The sequence below is a fragment of the Phoca vitulina genome, unplaced genomic scaffold (assembly GCF_004348235.1).
Source record: "Phoca vitulina isolate PV1807 unplaced genomic scaffold, GSC_HSeal_1.0 scaffold16, whole genome shotgun sequence".
NCBI classification, from domain to species: Eukaryota; Metazoa; Chordata; class Mammalia; order Carnivora; family Phocidae; genus Phoca; species Phoca vitulina.
The window spans coordinates 13,006,843-13,029,120 of NW_022589719.1; the positions used below are offsets into that span (position 1 = coordinate 13,006,843).

The 22,278-nt window shown below is 50.0% G+C and overlaps 1 protein-coding gene across 2 annotated transcripts; it reads right to left on the minus strand.

The window, feature by feature from the left end:
- Positions 1–8,894: 8,894 nt before the first annotated feature.
- On the minus strand, positions 8,895–12,545 carry CUNH11orf91 (chromosome unknown C11orf91 homolog). Of its 2 annotated transcripts, XM_032415089.1 has the most exons (3): positions 11,998–12,545; positions 10,345–10,470; positions 8,895–9,052 (listed from the first exon to the last, which is right to left on the minus strand). In XM_032415089.1, the coding sequence occupies exons 1-2, from the start codon at positions 12,488–12,490 to the stop codon at positions 10,385–10,387; spliced, it is 579 nt and encodes a 192-aa protein (XP_032270980.1). In that variant the 5' UTR covers positions 12,491–12,545; the 3' UTR covers positions 8,895–9,052; positions 10,345–10,384. The 2 variants fall into 2 exon arrangements, with proteins under 2 accessions (XP_032270980.1, XP_032270979.1); XM_032415088.1 differs by lacking the exon at positions 8,895–9,052 and having other exon boundaries at positions 10,207–10,470.
- Between the last annotated feature and the right edge of the window lie 9,733 nt (positions 12,546–22,278).

The window sequence follows — 22,278 nt, forward strand, 5'->3', positions numbered from 1 at the left end:
TTTTCTTTCCAAGGTATTAGTGGATATTTGTGCTCACATTTTGTCTTTTCTCTTACTTAATATTTCTTTCTCCATTTCCCATAAGGAAAAGATTTTAGCAAGCATTTACAAATTCTCAGAATATTAGAAATCACCATGGGATGGAAGGATGTATCTTGCTTTTTTTGAAATTATAGGATCCCAGACTCTTTGAGTTGGAAGAGAATTTAGTGGGGAAATTATCCAGCTTTGTACCCTGCAATCAACACAGGATAAACCTCATGCCCTGTATGCACGATGTTGGCTTACCCGGTCAAAGATTAAGCAGAATTAGGGCTTCGGCAAGGCAGGTACTCAAAATGAGCAGGAGGGGAATGAACAGGAGGTGGAAGGGAGATGGAGAGTGTTAAATATGATTTGATATTTAGGGCAAAAAAATAATGTAGTCACCATGGGGTGAAAGTGGGGGAATTGTCTTGATTTTAAATTACATATGGAGTAAGAAGACACCAAAATTTTTTAAAGGTTTTACTCTAGCTCAGAATCTATACCATGCCCATTGTTATCACATGGGTAAAGGGATCCCCATTTTAGGATTTGCAATCATCCAGACCTGGATTTGAACCTCACTTTTACCTCATTCTAGTTTTTGGACAAGTCATATCCCCTCTCTGGGCCTTATCTGTGAAATGAAGCTAAGATCTAGTCTATGATGTGACTGCAGTGCTGGGAGAGAGTGCCCGGTTTACACTGCATGATATTTTATGAGCATGATGGATTGTTGGTATTTATTTGTCTTCTTGAATACTTCTAGCATTGGGGAACTCACTGTCTTGCCAGAGCCAACATATTACCCATTGATCACCCAGAAGGGGTGACCCCTATGCTCAGCCCCTTCCAGCCACCTACTGTAGACAACCTCTCTTTTCAAAAGCCCAGGACACCCATAAGTCCCCAGAACAGAGGCGAGCTCAGGACACCCAGGCAGGGAGCAGTGCTATGAAAGAAAACGCCCTTCACCAACTGACCAAGCTGATGATCTCCCACAGATTCCACATGTTCTTTTGATTATGGCCCCATCATTCCTGGGAGTCAGTCTTCAGAACAACCAAAAGACTCAACTCATCCAGGGTGTTCGACCCTAGTCCCATCAAGCAACTCCCTGCAAAATGCCTGGACTTGGTGTATTTGAAGTTCTGGCAGCAAGGACAGTTAGCTCTGTAAGAAGGACGGGGAACTCATTACCAGAATCATACAGTAAGCCAGTGGAAAATGAGACTGCCCATGTAACTGCTCAAGGCACAGTGTTGTTCAAGTGAAGCTCTCCTGCGCTGAAATCAGGAGAAACCTTGCCTGTTCCTGTTTGAGAGTCCAGACTTTGGGTGGTTATGATATTTGCTCACACCAATGTTCTTGATAGCAGCTAGGTGCAGTGGGCTGAAGGGGAACAGGGAAAATACAGTAGTTTGAAACCAGTTACCAAAAAATGAGCTGGAGGTTTAAGTGATCGGGCTTTGGAGTGGCTTGAACACATCCTAGTTTACATTTCTCGGCGCCTCTGTAAATGGCAGGGAGGACATCATCCTCATGGTCGGGGCTGGAAATATGTATATATTTTTAAAGATTTTATTTATTTATTTGACAGAGAGAGACACAGAAAGAGAGGGAACACAAGCAGGGGGGAGTGGGAGAGGGAGAAGCAGGCTTCCCACAGAGCAGGGAGCCGGATGCGGGGCTCCATCCCAGGACCCTGGGATCAGGACCTGAGCCGAAGGCGGTCGCTTAACGACTGAGCCACCCAGGCACCCCCGGGGCTGGAAATATTAATAAGACTCAGTGTGTAGAGTGCTGAGCACAGAACCTGGCACAGAGGACCCCCTCAGTAATTGGTGGCTCATAGCTGGTATTGGTGGGTATGGCATTATGGCGGGGCTTGGAAGAAACTCTAAGAGTGACTCGAAACCCCATCAGCCTCTCTTGTGCTCAGTCCCCAAGACACCTTTTCCATTGCTAGAACTGGCCCCATCAGAGCATCTTTGCTCTGTTCCTAAAAGAGACTATAAAGTTACACCAGTCCTTGTAGTGCACCTAAAATAAACGGTCTCTTTGGGATGGATGGGGAAGGGTGCAGTGAACAGTTCAGGTTTGCTCACCATCCTCTTCCCCGTGAAGAGGGTCACACAACCTCCTTCTACAAGAGGGCTGCTCATGCCACGACGGCATGCGCGAGTACACGCACACACACGCATACATGCTCACACATCGTACCTTGGTCAAGTGGGCCTGTCCTCATTGTCCTGTGACTCTTCCCACATCTCCTCTGGGAGGGACAAGAAGGGAACCTAGATTCCTGGAGGCTTACACAGAGGAAGGAACTGCCCCCTGGAGGTGCTGGGTAGGCTCCGCCGCTGACCCACTGCGTCACCTTAGGCTTCATGTTCTCGGAGCCTTGGTTTCCTCATTTATAAAGAGATACTATTTTCACCCACTCCCACATCAGTTAACTCTGAAAACCAGGCCTGCATTCAACCCCAGATTTTCCAAACTCAACCCAATCAATTAAATAAAGGGGAAACTCTATGTATTACCTCTGTCTAGATCTGAATGGTCTGATACACTAGCCACTAGCTGTTTAAACTAAAATATAGGGGCGCCTGGGTGGCTCAGTCGTTAAGCGTCTGCCTTCGGCTCGGGTCATGGTCCCAGGGTCCTGGGATCGAGCCCCGCATCGGGCTCCCTGCTCGGCGGGAAGCCTGCTTCTCCCTCTCCCACTCGCCCTGCTTGTGCTCCCTCTCTGGCTGTGTCTCTCTGTCAAATAAATAAATAAAATCTTAAAATAAATAAATAAATAAATAAAAATAAACTAAAATATAATCATTAAAATGAAATAAAATTTAAAATTCAGTTCCTCAATGGTACTAGCCACATGTCGAGTCTCAACGGCCACGTGCGGCTAATGGCTTCCACATTACGCAGCACAGATTTAGAACATTTCTATCACTGCGGAAAGCTCTGTTAGACAACATAGGTCTAGACCATCCACCCATTCATGGATAACAATAATAACAGATAATAGGCAAATAGACAACAGTCCATAGAAAAATATCTATATTTAGGTATATTTATGTTTGTTTCCTCATATGTAAGTAGGTATAAATATATGTACTTACTTATGGACTGTTGTCTACCTGCCTATTTATTTATCTGTTGTCATCCATTAATGGTTGGATGGTAATAGCAGCAGGTGGATAAATGACAGGAGGGAGAGAGAGGAATAACTAGGAATGCAGTGTAGATGACGCTCCAGACTCACTTGTGCCGTCCCCCACCCCAAATCCGTATGTCAAATCCTTAATCCCCAGTGTGCTGGTATTTGGAGATGGGGCCTTTGGGAGGTAAGTAGGTTGAGATGAGGTCATAGAGTGGGGTCCTCAAGATGGGAAAAATGTGCCTATAAGAAGAGGAGGAGACACCAGAGCTCCCTCTCCCATGTGAGGACGCAGCAAGAAGGCAGCCAACTGCAAGCCAGGAAGAGAGCTCATCAGGACAGGAACTGGCCTGCACCTTGATCTTGGACTTTCCAGCCTACAGAACCGTGAGAAGTAAATGTCTGTTGTTTAAGCGCCCCAGTCTGTGAAATTTTGGTATAGCTGCCCAAGCAGACCCATACAGACAATAAATATTAGTGAGTTCAGTCCAGCTTCTTTTATTCATGTGAACCGGACTTTTCACCTTGAAACTGCTTCTGAAAAGAGATCCTCCACCCCCCCCCACCCCCCATCCCCCACCCGTCCCTGTGGGAGTAAAATGTGGCTCTCAGCAGGCACCCACCTGCAGCCTCTGGGAAAGGCCCCGGGCTACACCTGTGTTTATTTTCGCAATGAATGCCGGCACTGGCCGCAACGTGTCCTCCTCCCTACAGGTTTCCAAACTGGATTTTCTCCTGGATAATAATGAACAAGCTGATAAATGTCAGCTCTGGATGTGAGAGGACTAGAAAGGGAAGGGGGGTGGGGGGAAATCTGTTCCATCCCACTTCCAAGTTCAGGCTGCCACCTAGTGGATCCCACCAAGAGAGAAACACCTTTGTGTTCATGACCAGAAACCCTGATGCCAAATGTTCCCAGCAAACCCTACCAAGCAAAGTGACGTGTCAGGTCCTGATCCGAGCGGTTTTATGCACATTATCTCAATTAATTTGAAACAACCCCAGGCAGGGGGAATGACCAGGTACATTTTCCAGAAATTCCAGAAATTAAGCACCTGCTTCTTTGAAGGAAGGCTTGGATGAATAAACAAACGAATGAGTAAAATGCACGCAGGCTTAATTTACGGGCAGTGTTTTCCGAGTTGTAGAATGTACTGCATTCAAATAAACTCCGAGGCGACATAAAGAATCCTGGGTGAGTTTATGAATGGATAGACGGGACAGCTGATATTTCTTCCTCCCTGCAGAGGAGTCCTCCTTCCGGCCCCCGCTGAATCACCGGCTGACCTTGACCTTCGCCGCTCTGTCCTCTCCCCCAGCTCGTGACCGAGCTCCCAGCCAGCATGCCCGCCCCGCCCCTTCCCTGAGGAGCTGGGACAGGAAACTGCTCACTGTGGGCGGTCCTGCGAACACGGAGCCCGACGACGTGGCTCCGGTGAGTCACTGAGGAGTGAGGTTAGGAGGAAGCCCAGGGGCAGAGGCAGGAACGCGGGGAGGAGTACGGAGCGGGAGATCAGACGGCAGCTGCCCGGGCTCCTGGCGGCTTCCCCCCCACCCCCCCGCGCCAGTCGGCAGGAGGCCCGGGAGGGGACATGCGGCGGCCCGGAATGCAGGGGCTGCCCCCAACTCTGAGTGCCTCTGAGGGGGCTGCCGGCACAGGACCCTGGCCACCCCTCCCTCCCTCCGCGACGTGGCCAGAGATGGACTCGGAGGGGTGGAGGGCCAATCACATGTCCTCTCCAAGGACAGGAGGCCGGCGCGGAGCCGTCCTGGGGCAGCACCCTCATTCCATTCCTTCTAAAGGCCTGGATGCCTCCTTTTTTTTTTTTTTTTTTAACATTTTTCTTACGTTGGTTTCTATTGCTTGTAACCAGAGAACCTTCCTGTCAGCCCCTCTTGTTATTTAAGTAAGTTAGTTTGAGTGGCCCTCTGTTTCCCGGCAACCAAAAGAAACCCAGCCCGCGGAACCATTTCCCGGACTCCCCTCTGGTCCTGTCTCCGAGGACGCCGCCCAGATACCGTCTGTGTGAGCTGACGCCCTGGTGTGGACTGACGAAAGCGCCGGGTGGTGACCACAGCCCTCCCCTGGGGGACCCACCTGCAGAGAGTCCCAGCCCTTGGCTTTGCTGCAGGAGATGATGCTGCCTGGGAGAAAGCGGCTGGCCCTCTCTAGAAAAGACTCAAACCCCCTCCCAAACTGCCTCCCAGCCACGCTCACCTCCTTGTCACTTTCTGTAGGGCTGAGCCCTCGGGGCCCTGCAAGCTCAAAGCTTCTCCCTCCCTGCGGGCCAGGCCTCCTTCTGGCTCACAGCCCACGGCCACCTCCATTCCCCATAGCCCAACAGTGAGAACAGTGTTCTAAATGCGCTAGAAAATAATAATAATGACTCCCAACTGGGGCGGTTTCACATCTGTCACCTTATTTCTTGTCCCCCACCCAACCATCCTTTGAGAGCAGTGTCTCCATTATACAGATGAGGGAGCAGGCTCAGAGAGGTTAGGTGACTTTCCCAAGGTCACATATCTGGTTGGAGACGGAATCAAGTGTCTGTTGAAAATGCCCGTGAGCCATGAGGCACCCACGTGGTGTTCACCTCCCGCGAAAGCTTTAAAGCTGTGATTGGCTCTCTCTTCTGTTCTGAGAAACCAGGTTCCTGCAGGCCTGGATCCTGCCTGACTCCTTTGGCCACATGGTGGGGCACAAATTACTTGCATTAAGTAGAAGGAGGTTTTCCCGTTTCCCTTGAAATTTTCTATTTCTCTCAGGACTAACAGATCTGTGATGAAGGGGATGTGATATAAATAGCTAGTTTCATGCCTAATCAAGTTTCATGTTCCATCTTGCTCAAAATGGTTACCACTGCAGAGGAGGGACTTCTGTCCCCCTCCTGCAGGCTGTTACCTCTGTACTCCCTTATACCCTTATTACCCGAAAGTAGAAGTCACAAATCTGATTGGCCAGGGTCCAGAACATTCCTTGGGCCCCATGTTACCAGTGGGCAGGCTTACTACATCTTAAAAGTCAGTACACATGTGCTCCTATTTATTTCAAGGTAAAGCCTGCCTTGGGGGGCAGGCCTGATCAGGCTCTTCTTTCCTGCCTCGTCAGTGTCTACAGCGGAGTGGGCAAATGGGGCCAGAGGAAGAAAGGGGCCTCCTTTATACCTTCAGCCCAACTTCAAATGCTTCAAAGCAGCTTTCTCTTTAGCTCAGTTATGAACAAAGTGGTATTTTTGTTTCTCGTTTAGCTGGTGGTGTGCTAGTAAACAGTTTAACAACCAACTGTCTGGGAGAGTGGAGGTGGGCAGAAACAAACGGGATTTCTACCTTCGCCAATTTCCATGGTGTAGAAACTCTCCTGATGGCCAATATCATATGCCAACCTGACATCCTTAGGAAGTAAGCAGGAAGCACGTTCGTACACCATTATATATAGTGGTGCCAGAGACATGGCCTCAGGAACATAAGTAATTGCAAAATAGGAAGTGAAGGATTTTGAGTATTTCTTAACTTAGTTGTAAATATACTTGGTGAGTTGATACAGTTTAATTTTTAATAATGGCTGTATTTAACAACCAGCTGACAAAATTCCTGAATTTTAGCAACTGGCGCTCATGAGCTATTCAAGCCGGCCCCGGCACCCGGTGCATTCAGCTATTATTCCTTGCATATGCTCTTCTCTCAATCAGGACTCCTATCCTTTTCATCTGCCAACGTCCTTTTCTTTGGCAAACAGCTTCTTCCATTCCATTTTGTTCTGGAGGAGCCTCTCTTCCCTCATTTATAAAACACGCCAAGAGTGGTGCTTATTCTACAAGGTGATGGTGAGGATTAAATGAGATTGTTCATATCAATTGTCTCCCTCTGCGCCTGGGACACGGTGTGTACGGAATAGGGGGCCAATCTTGTGCTCATGGGGGGGGAGGTTAGGGGTTAGCAGGAGGTGGGAGCTATTGGGACTGGGAAGGGAATGGGAAACAGGCCCCCCGGCTATACTGCCCTTGGTTTTTCCCCACCCTCTCATTAACATTCTCCAGCCCCTCTCATTGACTTTGCCCGCCAGAAGTTTTTCAGGGTGAACAAGGGAGCTTTCCCGATAGCCACCAGCCTGGGGCAATAGGAATCTGCCTTCGGGGCGCCTGGGTGGCTCAGTCGTTAAGCGTCTGCCTTCGGCTCAGGTCATGATCCCAGGGTCCTGGGATCGAGCCCCACATCAGGCTCCCTGCTCCGCGGGAAGCCTGCTTCTCCCTCTCCCACTCCCCCTGCTTGTTTGTGTTCCCTCTCTCACTGTGTCTCTCTCTCTCAAATAAATAAATAAAATCTTTTTAAAAAAAAATAAATAAAATAAAAGGAATCTGCCTTCTTCCTGGGGAGGAGAGACGGGCCTGGAATCCCTGCCCAGGGTGAGAGGGCTGCTATGGGTAGAGCAGAGGTTACAAACTCTACGGGACTGCTGAGCCTTTATTTTATTTGGTCCGAATTGTGTTCTGGAAATATTTGCATTTGTTGCTAAGATTTAGAAAGCAGGAGCTTTCGCCTGACAGCGTGCTACACTCCTGGCTGGGCAACAAGCAGCTGGAAGTCAGGGTCGGCTGCCGACCCCCCATCCCCCGCCCAGCCTCGGCTCTGCAGCTGGCCCCTCTCCACCCGGTTCCCCGCACCCCTTCCACGGTTTCCAGCTGGGCCTTGCAGGCATGCACATTTGCATCCTCAAGCACGGGGTCGCTGCACAAACTTTGAGGAGGTAACATGTAAACAAGGTGTGCAGGAAGTTGAGGGTGATAGCCATGTGGCACCTAGGGGAAGGTTCCAGGCACAGGGGGGCTGGTGCAAAGGCTGAAGGTGGGAGCATACTGGGATGTTTGAGGGCCAGCAAGAGCCCAGATGGCTGGAGCAGGAGTGAGGGGAGCATGATGGGGTAAATGCTGAGGGTCCTTCCAGGTGGGACTCTACAAGCCACTGCAGGGACTATAACTATATAATGGTATGCAACTTCCCGGGGTTCCTAGCACCCATTTCCCCATTTACCGGCATCTGCATGCTCACACCACGGACGGAACCTCCTGTGATTGCAGAGGAACCGTCTCTGCTCCCACGTAACGCCGATCCCTCCACTGTAAAGTAGGTCCCACCCCTCTTGTCCACTTGAGAACACCATTCCAGCCATGCCCCATCTACATCGTCACTTTTTCTCCCTCCGCCCGAGCACAAACAAGCAGTCATTTCTCTCTTAATAAAGACCGCTCAACCCCGCTTGCCCTGACAGTTACTGCTCTAAGAGGCAGAGCTAAACGCCTCTAAAGTCTTCTCCAGCCATGGTCTCCAATTCACCTCCACCCCCTTCTCTCTTAAAACGACTCTGGTCAGGCGTTAAACCCCTCTCACTCAACCGAAACTGCACTTGACAAGATCACCGACACCAGATCCCCGTAGCCAAGTCCAAGAGGGCATCTCAGGCTCGCGGTGCCGGGCCGACCAGTGCGATTGGTCCGAGCTGATCACGCCGCCTCCCAAACACCTCCTCCGCTCGGAATTTTTTTTTTTTTAAGATTTTATTTATTTTTCGAGAGAGAGAGAGAGAGAGAGAGAGAGAGAGAGAGAGAGAGAGAGTGAGAGAAGGAACACAAGCAGGGGGAGTGGGAGAGGGAGAAGCAGGCTCTCCGCCGAGCAGGGAGCCCGATGCGGGGCTCGATCCCAGGACCCTGGGATCATGACCTGAGCGGAAGGCAGACGCTTAACGACCGAGCCACCCAGGCGCCCTCCTCCGCTCGGCTTCTAAGACGCCTGATTCACTGCTCACTCCTTTCCGTTCTTTTTTGCAGGAAGCCCAAACGTCACAAGTTCTTTGGCTGTGATCTCCAGCGGCTGCAGGCAGAGCGAGGGCACAAGGGAATCCAGATGCCAAGCATCAAAATGTTACACTCGATTGAAGACCTGTTTTCTAAAATACTTTCTCCTTTATTTGTGGGCTTGTGTTGCTGAGCTCTTGCTCCTTCTTGCCAGAGAGACAGCACCTGGCTGCAGGGGTGCTGGCAGTGGGGGCCACCCCACAGGACATAGACACCTCTGACCCAGCAAGGGGGAAAGGGCGGCCGGGCCTGGGCCACATTGCGCAGCACCACCGCTTCTCGGTGGATTATTAGTTCTGACAGCCTCCTACCTGCTTTCCCTGTTTCCTCCTCAGTCTATTCTCAACTCAGAAGCACAGGTCAGATACTATCACTCGGCTGAAAACCCTCTAACCACTCCATACTCCACTCGAGTCCCTGCCGTGGCTTGCAGAGTCCCACCTGGAAGGACCCTCTGCACTCACCCCTATCATGCTCCACTCACTCCTCCTGCTCCAGCCATCGGGGCTCTTGCTGGCCCTCAAACATCCCAGTATGCTCCCACCTTCAGCCTTTGCACCAGCCCCCCTGTGCCTGGAACCTTCCCCTAGGTGCCACATGGCTATCACCCTCAACTTCCTGCACACCTTGTTTACATGTTACCTCTTCCAGAAACCTTATTTAAAATGCCACCCTGCTTTCCTCTGACCCTCCTGACCAATTGCCTACTGTTTTTGTTTTCCCCTTAGCAGGTCATCTATGATACTGTATTATGATTTACTTATTTATAGTATTTATTGTCTGGGTCTCCCCCACTCCCAGTCCTGAGTCTGGGAGGGCACATAACAAGTCCTCGGTACTTCTTGAATATGATTTTCTAGGAAGGACCATAGCTTTGACCAGATTATCAAAGAGTTTTTTGGCCCAAAAACTATTAAACAAAACACTTCCCAGGACTAAAGCTGTTTGAAAACAAACCATTTGTTCCAGTCCTCAAAGAACCTTTCTGAGCAGGGACACAGCAACCAAATATATATTGCCCTTGGGTTTTCCCAACTCCCTCCACGTGGCAGTATTGGGCGTCCCCTCCTATGGTCTCAGGAGCCCCTGAATGCCAGCTGGGCAGCAGCTTCTAGACCCTGTGAGAGAGCACCCCCCCCCCCGCCCCCGGCTGCAGCACAGAGAGGAGACAGACCATGAGATTTACCCCACAAGTGGGCACTGTATGTGGAATATATGCTGGGAGCAATGAGAACAGCAGGAAATACAGAACAGAAAATAACGATCTTTGAAATGACAACAAACGGGACACATTATCTAAGCACTAACACCTAAGGAGGCGGCTGCCCAGGCTCCGGTGGGCAGCTGCTCAGGAGAGAGAGGCCGACTTCTTTCCAGCCTGCCTTGTCTTCAGTCCTTGTAACTTTTCATCTTTCAGTGCCTTCAAGAATTTATCTGCAGGAGAGCAAAACAAACACAGCTGTAGTTAAGATAAGGGCTTTTCTAACAGTTCCAAAGTAAGCTTCTGGGAAGCAATTGTGTGTTCCCTGCATGAACCCAAAACCCAACATGGGAAGGAAAAAAACCCTAACAGCCAAAACGTGTTTTAAGTGGGGAATATGTAGTAAAGAAATCCAGGACTTAGAAAAGCCTGTCTTCTAGGGATTCTTTCCATGACTGTGGGGAAAAGGACCTTACAGGGTGCCTGATGAGTTGGGGAACACTCTCATGGCCACATTAACCTAAACATTTAGGTTATTTCATACTCCCCTTCCCTGTGTGGCAAGAGAGCCGATTTAACCTGTTGTTTTTGTTTTGTTTTGTTTTATAATAGTGGGGATGGTCTTTCGAGAACAATGTGCCCTCCTCCATTGTTATACTGCAAGCCTTAGAACAGGTGATGGGGGGGCGCCTGGGTGGCTCAGTCGTTAAGCATCTGCCTTCGGCTCAGGTCATGATCCCAGGGCCCTGGGATCGAGCCCCGCATCAGGCTCCCTGCTCTGCGGAAGCCTGCTTCTCCCTCTCCACTCCCCCTGCTTGTGTTCCCTCTCTCGCTGTCTCTCTCTGACAAATAAATAAATAAAATCTTTAAAAAAAAAAAAAAAGAACAGGTGATGGGAAGACAAAGTCTGCAGAACAGCCTATGGCTACTGAATATTCTATAGTGTGACAGGTCCTTATGGAAGTAGAATCAGATTTAACTTTACCCTCCAACTGGAAGGATCAGTTAGCTTGCATGCTAGAGGAATCCTGCCCACATCAGCACACCTGGTCTACCCTGATCCAGATCCCTAAGACTTTAAACCTAAGATCAGAGGGCAGAATTCAGGACCCTGGTGAGAGGGCTTACCAGGACCGGACCCAGGGTTCACAGGGAGGTTTCCTTCCAGCACTGAGAAGTGGAGGGCCCCAAAGCCCCTCAGTGAACTGTCCTTGGGATTCCTGGGTCTTGCACAATTCCCACCTCTACCTACAGACCCTCCAACTGGTGTTTGCTTCCCCCTCCTCCCATTCAGGACCGCAGTTGAAGATAAACACTAAAGCTCAGGTCTGTAGAGGTAGGGATTGTGGGTCGTGGGTGATGGTAATATCACTACCACAGGGGTCGGGGGTGTCACGGTGTAGGAAGTTTAAAGTGCAGGATGGGGGCTGTGATGGACGGAGTTCTAGGTTTGGAGGCTGAGTCCAGATTACCAAAAGGGCTCAGGATGGAGGGAGGGTGGAGTTTGGGCCAAAAGTGTTCATGAAATCCTGGCTGTGGTGAGCGAAGCGTCGGTTGAAATCCAAGATGGGGGAGTCGGGGTGCTGGGAGGTGTGACTGGGTGCTGGAGAGGTCGATCTGGGATCTGGGATCCCTGGGGGCTGGAGTCTGAGCCCGAGGCCACACTGCGGGGGAGGGGATTAGGAAGGCATGGAGCCAAGGAGGGAGCCAAGGAGCCAGCCAAGGCGGGCTAAGGGGGGGACTCGGGCAAGGTCACGCACAGCGCTGGGAGTCGAAGCCGTCCCCAGTGATGGTGAGCAGCTCCAGCTCCTTAATCCGGATCTCCAGCTCGCATAACTCCTCGGGGTGGGAGGCGGAGGCGAGCCGGGGGGTCGTGGGGCCGGGGGCCAGAGGCGAGGCAGCCACCTCGGGCCCCGGCGGTGGCGAGTAGAAGAAGCGCAGAGGCTCATAGGGGATGGAGGCCAGGCCGGAGGGCCAGGGCGGGGGCCACGGGCGCTCGCTGGGAGGCCCCAGGCCGGGTGGCGGCGGCAGGGGCGCCGGAACCTGGGGCACCTGGGGCAGGGGCCGCCCCGCCACCGCCCCGCCCGCCGCCGCCCCGCCCGCCTTCAGAGGCACGAAGAGCTTCTTCCAGATGTTGAAGTCGCTGAGCGGGGACGAGGAGATGCCGCGGTCGTAGAGGGAAGGGAAGTAGAGGGGCGGGGCCGGCCGCTGGCTCATGGTGGGGCTCTGGCTGCCGCGCCGCCCCTTCGGCATCTTTTGAATGGGAAGCTGCGTGGGAGGAACCCCGCGCCCTGAGACGCGCGCCTCAGCCGGGAGTCGCCCGGATTCTGAGGTTCCACAGGCCACGCCCAGACGGAGCGCGGCCCCGCCCTTTCGGCCTGCCCCGCCCCGAACCGGAGGGGTTCTACGGTCCGGCCGGCCACGCCCCAGGACGTGCCCCGCCCATTGACGGCAGGCGGCGACCCTGGAGCCGGCGAGGCTGGGCGAGCGGCAGTGACCGGAAGTCTCGCAGGCGCGCCCTAATCCGCGCTGACCGCACCGCTGGTTTTCCGCTACGCCCGGCGATCGCCCCACATCCGCTGTCCTCTAGCCTCCCACGGTCCGGCCCCTCGACTCTTCCCACCGCCCCTACATTCCACAAGCCTCGCTCCCACGCTCTTGCTCCCCTGGCCCCAGCTCCCATCTCCCATCTCCCATCCCAGCAGAACCTCAGAAAAAAACAGGAAGCAGGGAGCTGGCCAGAACTGCAAGAATTCATTTTTCAGTCTTCCTCTCCTTTCATAGGGAGAAAAATATTTCCTAGAAATCTGCCCCCTGCCACAGCCGACTTCCCTTAGCACCTCTCGCCGCAGAGTATCTGGGGAAATGAGTTACCATCCTCTACAATGGGAGGCAAAGGAGAAGAGTGTTGATTGGGATCAGCTGTTGGAGCCAGCCCATGTTTCTGCCAAATTTCCCAGTGTTGTGGAAGATTCTGGAGAACGGGACCCTGGTATGGATTTGTAATAGATCTGAAGTGGAATGTCTTCAATGAAATGCAGTTTACTTAAGTTCTTTTCCAGACACATTATTAGGCGCTAACAGGAAACAAGCCACCAAAGAGAAATCCTGCTGCACCCACCTCGAATAGCTCACCCATTCTTTAAGAAGGACCTGTACATACTGTCCCAAGGGGCTTGTCCAGCTCATTTTACATGCGTAGCCTGTATTAGCCACAGACTGAGGGGAAGTAAATTTCCTTGAAAACCTCCCCCTAGTGATCACTGGTGTGAATGGACAAAGGTGGGTGGGGGCCAGTTTAGGCTGTTGGCCAGCCAAGATCTGAGTCAGTACCAGCTCCATTGGCAAATGCTACATATATGTATACGGCTATATACCTATGGTTCATTTAGGGGTCTGTGTGTGTGTGTGTACATGTATGTATGTGTGTGTGTATAGATATTAGGAGTGAGCTGGACAGTTAGGCAGTCAGGACTAGGGTCCCCACAAGAAAATACAGAGTCAGGACAGCTAAAACAAAACAGCACCGACATCCTGTTCTGCAGCTTAGAAAGGACTGCACTAACATTTTGCTTTGCAGCCTTTGCAGAAATGACTTCTGCAGAATGTCCTAAAATAAGACAATTAACCCCAAAGCATTTGTCAATATCACGGGCAAGGAACAGTTAAGACAGATGTCAGCAAAAAAAGACCAGCACAGAGACATTAACCTAATAGATAGGCAGATACATGACCAAAGGCATGACTCAGCACGTACACCCTGGTTGCTTAAGATAGCTCCACAAGAGAGCTCATAGAAGCCCCTAAACTTAGAAACTTTGAGAGCAACCCACTCACACTCCCCTCCCTCTCCGGGAGCTTTATACTCTTGCTCAATGAACTTTGCTTTGCTGCCCACCACTCTTCGTCTGGTCTACCTCTTCATTCTTCCAAGCAGTGTGACCAAGAACTGCGGGCACTAAGGGGACAAAAATCCTGTAGCATATATAGCGGGACAGCGGACAGTCAGATGTCCAAGGTGAATAACTTTGGGTACGTTGCTTGACTTCTAAGAGGGTTTTCTGTAAAAATAAAAATAAGAGAACCAGGCTGCCTCATACCGTTGTTTGTGATGATCCAATAGAAGACAGAATGATGTGTGTGAAACACTTGAAAACTTCAAAAACTCTGTCCAAATGCAGCTGTCCCCACTGAGCGGCTTGTCTGAAGCTGAGCAGCTTTGTGTTCCCGTACTTAGCTGCAAACTCCTCGAGGGCAAGAATTCAGCCTTATAATGTTGAGCATAGAATAGGATTCAATAAATATTTGAGAACTTTTATTTTTTTTTAAGATTTATTCATTTATTTGAGGAGGAGGGAGGGACAGAGGGGGAGGAAGAGTCTCCAGCAGATTCCGTGCAGAGCCTGACTCGGGGCTCCATCTCACAACCCTGAGATCATGACCTGAGTCAAAACCAAGAGTTGGATGCTTAACCTACTGCACCACCCAGACGCCCCTATTTGAGAACTTTTAAAACAGTGTTATGTGTTTGGGGGACTGAAGGGGACCAGGATATAGCACGCCAAAATATGCCATGTTGGGATAAGGATTATTGTAAGTTGAAGGAAACTGAGAAACAGCAGACACAGGAGAAATTCTGTCCTCTCCCTTTCTGCCTAAAAGCAGGGTATAAATTTCCCTTTGTGAAGGTATCTCCTCCCCTCTGCCAAACCAGGGAAAAGTGATGATAATTCTCACTGGAGACGGCACTGACTTGAGTATGCTTAAACAAATCTTACTACACAACCCTATCTTCAATGAGTTTCTCCCATGTATCTAACTTCCCACAATTTATGACTTCTAGAAGCCCAAACCCCTTTTTCTTTGTCTTGTCCCTTGTCCACAATTTATCACCCTTTGTTAAAATGGCTTATAAGGTTGCAAGCCTAAATGTTTCTTTGGGTTTTCACATCTTTTCTGTCAGCCCCCATGTGCATGCATAATAAATCTTTTCTACTGTTAACTTGTCTTTCGTTGGTTTAATTCACATGACCCAGCTATTGAACCTAAGAAAGTAGAGGAAAATACTTTTTCCCACCTCTACAGAACCACAGTAGTGGTAAGAACCAGAGTTTTGGACTCAGACCTAGGACCCAACCCTGGATCTACTATGTACTTGGCTGTATGGATGAACCTTTCTGAACCTCGGTTTTTTTTTTTTAAATCTGTATAATGGGAATAGCAGCAGTATTTCCTCATTAAATTGGCAAGATTAGGGCGCCTGGGTGGCTCAGTCGTTAAGCGTCTGCCTTCGGCTCAGGTCATGATCTCAGGGTCCTGGGATCGAGCCTCACATCGGGCTCCCCGCTCGGCGGGAAGCCTGCTTCTCCCTCTCCCACTCCCCCTGCTTGTGTTCCCTCTCTCGCTGTGTCTCTCTCTGTCAAGGAAATAAATAAAATCTTTAAAAAAAAAAAAAAATAAATAAATTGGCAAGATTAAATGAGACCATCTAAGTTATTTGGCCATAGAACATGCTCAGTAATGTTAACTCTTATTATATATTGAAGAGCCTTAGAAAGGAAAGAGATTTTGCATTATGTTTTTCAAATGATGTAATCTAATCACATTTTTATTCATATATATATCCATTCAAAGAGAAAAAGCTTACAGACTTTTTGCCTTAGCTTCAAGGTAATCTGAATAGATGTTTATACCAGGTGGCTTAATTATAAGACAATCGTGATGTTACAAGTGGTAGATTTAAGAGAAAGGTAGTTTCCTCTAACAACTACACAACAGGAAAATGCTACGATGAACACACACTGAGGTAAATCCCAGTGAGGTGAAGTCCTTATGGGGTACTAACAAACCACAGTGGTTAAGGCAAAACCCTACAAATTCGTTCTGCAAACAAGTGTCTGGTAAAGTGAAGTTGGTGATGAAAAGACAGAGCAGACTTACATCCATTTTAAATAGAAACTTCCCCTCCCTGGGCTCAAAAGCTCTTGCAGCACCTGCCTCACTACTCAAATTCCCCATTATGTGCCATCCTATTGGGGCTGAAGGGATTCAGTTTCCGACACCCAAGCTCCCTGCCTGCACTTGGAACCAACTGAGAGAGACACTCACCCAGGTCCCTCTTCGCAGATAAAGGTCTGTTGGAGGACGTGGCTTTAGGTCTGGTGACTGGGTGATTTGCCAGGACAGCACCTCTGAGGTGAGCTCAGCTACCCAGCGCCAGGCCCGGTGGGAAAACCACAGGCCTCGTCCACAGGGGGAAGGGTCTTTACTAGCACAGAGGAGAGTGGGATAAAAGGCCTGGTCCTTTCTCCAGGCTCATCTATCAGGGCAGGGGTTCTCCCATCTCAGGAGAAGGGGGGCAGGAGTGTCACCCTTAAGACACGTGACACAGTGGGTTGGGGGTTCCTCCCAACACTCTGACTTAAACTCTCTCGCACCGAGGTTGGGGTTTATAATTTCCCCTCGCCCAAGCCCTGTTCGGCCAGGAGCTCCCAGGAGTACATGTGTTGCTGGTTCCCTCATCATAGCCTGCTGGACATAAGCAAGCTTCTTCCGGGTTTGCTGCCCTGGGAGTCCCACTGCTCTTCAGCACCTTAGCTCTGCGTCTAGTCACACCACTGGTGGTCACATCCTATCCGGGTCCCCAGCCTCTTTAGGGGCATATCGCGATTGGCCATGCCTGCCTTGGCTCCGGATGGCTTTTAGGGACATGTAGTGCTTGTGGCTCAGAGTACAACAGGGTTGTTATGAGTACATGTTTGTGTCCCCCCAAAATTTCTATGTTGATATCCTAACCCCCAAGAGGAAGGTGTTAGGAGGTGGGTTGGGAGGTGATGAGCTCATGAGGATGGAGCCCCCACAAATGGGATTAATGCCCTTAGAAGAGAGACCCCAGAGACCTCCTTTGCCCCGTCTGCCAAGTGAGGACACAGGAAGAAGATGGATATCTGTGAACCCGGAAGTGAGTTTTCACCAGACACCGAATATGCTAGAGACTTGATCTTGCACTTTCCAGCCTCCAGACCTGTGAGAAATGGCCTCCAGACTTGTTGCTCAAGTCCCCCAGTCTGTGGTATTCTGTTACTGTAGCCTGAAGGGATACGTGAACCCAGGACTCTGTGAGTTGGGGAAAATCGTGTCAGCTCTCTGAACTTCAGCGTTCTGGTCAATAAAATGGAGACAGTATGTACGCCGCAGGGTCGGTGCGTCTGATGAAGACATGAATAAGCGGTCCCTGGGAAACACACTGGGTGCTCAGTTCAGAGCGGCTCGTACAGCTGTAGCTGGGTTCCTTAGTTCACCATTAAGCCCTGGTGAACTGATGAGAATGGAGCAGGGAACGGAGGATGTCACTTCTAGAAAACCAAACCCTCTCCAGATGACTTAGCAAGGCCTGAACCCTGGAAACCGCTTCCCGGCTGTCCTGCTGAGGACAGTGAGAGCAAACTCATGAAGAGAGGCTACTGCATGCCCCACACTTGTCTGAACTCCACTAATCTTCCTAACGACCCAAGCAGTAGGTGTTGTTATCCCCATTTTCCAGATGAGAAACTGAGGCATGTAAGGTTAAGCACCTCACCTGAGGTCCGTGGCAGGTTGGCATCAGAGCTGGTGTTCTAAACGGGGGGCGGGCCCCACTGCCGCCTCCTCCAGCCTCCCACGGGCCCCCAGCCCTCGGGGCAGGCCCACAGCCGGGCATCTGGCCCCCTGTCCTCTTCCTGGCAAGGGCTGGCTCCACTTGGAAGTTGTGTGTGCCACAATTCAATGGCCCAACTATTCTGGGAACAGCCCTTCCTTTATTACTCATCTGAATTAACCATTGTGTTGGTCTGGACCTGGGGGCCCAGACATGCCCACTCGCCTTCACAATGCCCACTATTTATAAAAGTTTCTAGAAAATACAGTTCAGCCCTTCTTCTTTTTCCCTGGGTAGATGTGTTCCTCTGTACTTACTCTGTACTTTGCAGAGTAAGCAAATTGTTTAATAAACTGGAGCCTGAGAGGCGATTTAGTGGAATGGAGCATGCAGGGGAAGGTCGAGCCGCATCAACCAGTTGGGCAACCTTGGGTAAAATAATTGTAGCTTACACTTACTGACCACTCACTATTATGCGCTCTCATGTCATCCCTACAGCAACACTTAGAGATTAGGGCTGTCAGAATTTTCTGTGCTCGAGCAACAGAAGTTGACGCTGAGAATTTACACGGAGGGCTATGAGATAGCTCAGGGATTTGAAAGCTTAAGAATTAGGTTTAGGAGGAGGAAAAAGCAAAGCAACTTCAGGATCCAGGTAGCAGGGAGGAATCAAGAGCGTGTTCAGTGTGGCCACTGGGGGGTAGCCAACTGTTGGCTGGCTATTCTCAATGACTATTCCCTTATCCTTTTACCCTTGCTGTCCTCCCCTAGAGAAGTTGGAAAAAGTAAATACAAGCTTTGCCAGTCCCCCTTTCAGGTAGGGGTGGCCGTGAGACACAGTTCCAGCCGGAAGGTATGACCAGAAGATATTTGGGAGATTCCTAGGAAAGACTGTACTTTCCTGGTAAGAGTGATAAGAACAACTGAAGCTTTCCCTTCAACTCCTCTTCCTGCCTTGAACTTGGATGCAATGCTGGAACTTCTGCAGTCACTTTGTGACCAGGAGGGAAAGACAAGGCTATCACAAATATACCAGCCCAGACATTGTTGAGCAGCTGACCGAATGCCGGCCGCTGCTTACCTGCAGGTTGTTTATGCAAGAAAGTCAGACTTTGTCTGGTTAAGCTCCTCTAAGTTGGGTTATTACTTGCAGGCTTCCTGCGAGGCTCACACCTTCACCCAAAAATATTTCTTTTTCAGTCCTTGCAGAACTCCAGTCGAGACTTAAATTCCAGGAGAGAACATACCCAACTTTTGGCTGGAGGAGGGTAGGCTACCTTTATTAACAGTCCCACCAACACCGCACTTACGGGTAGAAGGAGTTCCCCAAAAGAGGAGTATGCTCCCGTTACCAGAAGGTGGGGGCAACAGAGGCTGGGAGGCTGAAAGTCAAGCGTTCATTAGGATAGGTACCATGGTTACAGCTGGTGAGGACGCAGAGGCTCAGGGCAGTGACGCAGGAAGCTCAAAGCCTCCGAGCTAGTCGGTTCACGGGCACGGAGAAGGACCCTTTACGGACCATGCTGCAAATGCTCTGCCTTTAAGTAAAGGACTGTTGTACTGGGATTTTATTGTCCACCCACCTCTTAAAAAAGGGGCAAAGCTGGGGCACCTGGGTGGCTCAGTCGTTAAGCGTCTGCCTTCGGCTCAGGTCATGATCCCAGGGTCCTGGGATCGAGTCCCGCATCGGGCTCCCTGCTCTGTGGGAAGCCTGCTTCTCCCTCTGCCACTCCCCCTGCTTGTGTTCCCTCTCTTCGCTGTGTCTCTCTCTGTCAAATAAATAAATAAAATCTTAAAAAGGGGGGGGAGGGGCAAAGCTGCATTATTCATCTAATATACATGTTACTTCCATCCCAATTTTTTGTGTTCTTTTAACTGCTCCCCACAGCTCAGGGAGTAGGATGGTTTAGTTAGCAACTGTCAGTTAACTCTTTTCACTAGTAGATGTCTTGGTGAGGGATACTTGGCTGCAAAGAACAGAAACGTTCTCAAACTAATTCAAGCACCCAAAAAGGACGGAGTTATGGTGTGGATAGACCTGACTTTGGGTATAGACAGTAAATACCATTCATAGTTACTGAGAAAAATTAAGCGAACTCGTACACATACAGTGCTTGGCATAGTGCCTGGCACACGGTAAGCCCTCAAGTTATGACCACGACAGTCCAGGGTCGAAAATGTAGCGCCAGGTCCCATTTTGTCTACAGCAGTAGAGTTTATGAACTAGAACACTAAGTTCCAGTTCTGGCCATAACACCATGTCACACCAACCCAGGAAAGGTGTTTCCATTACATTCAGGCCACCGTACCTTATCAGCATCAGCATTGTAGGTTTGCCTGATTTATATACAAAACCTACAGCCAGATTGGGTGGTGTTAGTTGAGCCCGCATGAGCACAGTCTGTTTATGGGATCGACATAATGGGGTCGGCTAACTTGCACAGAGCCAATGATGCGAGGATGGGGATAGCCGCACCCTCAGGGAAGCTGATCACAGAGATGAAGGTCCTCACTCTACAATATAGGAATTGTGTTTCCCAGTTCAGTGCACCTGCCCCCTGCAGGGTCTGTGCTGTCTCCGCATCCCCCCACCCCGCCCCCGCCCCACCTCTCCCAGGCTATGGACCTACATGGCTTCTGGGGAAAAGGAGAGCATCCTTACCTACAACAGAGCCTCGTAGGCACCCAGCTAGAAGTCCTGTGGTCATCTACCTTACTCCAAAATAATGTGTTAATAAATAGGAAGCTTTAGCTTAAACAAAAATCTTATGGTGAACAAACCTGTAATAAGCAATATGAAAAGAAGATCTCTGGTCAATTTCTACTTAGGCCAAAGCCAGTGGAGTGGATGCGACAATGTGGTCACTGGAGATTCTCAGGTCTCTTTAGTTTTAACCACCCTGGACTCGTGTAACCTGCGTTTTTATTACAGCCCACTTCCTACCTGCCAGACACTTTACAAATGCACTTTACGAACGTGAGATCCCAAGCCTCACAACAATTCTTTGAGCGATGGGCAGGAAGCCAGAGTTCAGAGAGGGTCCAAAAACTTGTCTAGAGACAGCCAATTCGTGGCAGAGACAGGATCAGAACCCGGGCCTCCAACTATAAAATCCACCCACTCAACTGCTACTATACTGAAACGAAATAATTACGAGAGGCAGTGGGCCCTGGAAACAGACTGTGGCAAACACAGTATTTTGTAATTTTATCATGTTTCCGGAAAGGCCTAACTGGGTTCTATAAAGCTCATCCCGTTGGCTAACCTAACTGTTCAGTGAAAACAACCGTACTGAAAGTTTTTGTTTCTAAGAAGAGGCAGGAATCATTTGCTTCAAAGCAAAAAAGCACCCGGCTCTCCCTCCAGGCTTTTTCCCAAAGTCACGCTGGTGTGTGCTCAAGGCAGTGTGCAAAGGATGCGGGGCAGTAGAGGGGGGCTGCCTTGGGGAGCTGAGTGTGAACCCTAGACCTGCCAACGTGTTACCCTGGTGACCGGGAGCAATTCAGCTAACTTCTCCAAATGTAGTTTTCTCTTAAGCAAAGTGAGATGATAGCACAGATGGAAATACATGTAGACCACAGAGCAGAGAACCCCGCACCAAGTTCCCCTTGTCAGAGGGCATGTCAGGTCGGTACTACTTTAGGTCAACTCTGTGCCTTCCCAGTACATCAAGAATCTCTTAGAAATGTTAGCATTAGTTCAGATCTGTTTGCAAGCAAACAAACCCAATATGAGCTAGTGGACTTTGACCACTGATGAGGCACTTACAAGGTGCAGGGTGAAATCATCTGGACCCAAGGACTCAGACATATAAAATAAGGTTCATGCTCTCAGGAGGCCCAAAGTGCAAAACGTGGGCTAGACAGGCTCTTATTTTATCAGGATACATACTACGTGTTAAGTCGTGGGGCCCACTACAAGGACACAGGGGAAATATACCCATACCTTGAGGCTCAGTACCTTCAAGCCTAAGTTGGATGATGGGTCAGCATCCTTCAGGACACACTAGGCGTTCCACTTACTACCCATTGGGTGTATCTTGCATCCATACCTCATTCCCCGAGAGAGAAGATCCGATGGGGGTATGACCACCCAATATTAAACCCAATATGAAAGTTCTTATAAAGCCATACAAAAGCTGTTGACTCTCCAGTCACCTGGCCTTTGCAGGACTACTTTTGGGTCAAGACACCCAATGCTCAGTCCATAGCGTGAGTCATAGTAACTTTCTACAGAAAGAAACCTCAAAGCTTAAGGCCATTCATTATGACCATGCTGATTTCAACTCCCAGGAGCCCTCTCCCCATCTCCCCACGTAGCAGCACTCAGATTCTGCTTTAGAGAATTATCCCTTTCTTCGTGCTCTCTGACCCCAGTGTGGGCGCAGGACCCAAGACAGCAGTC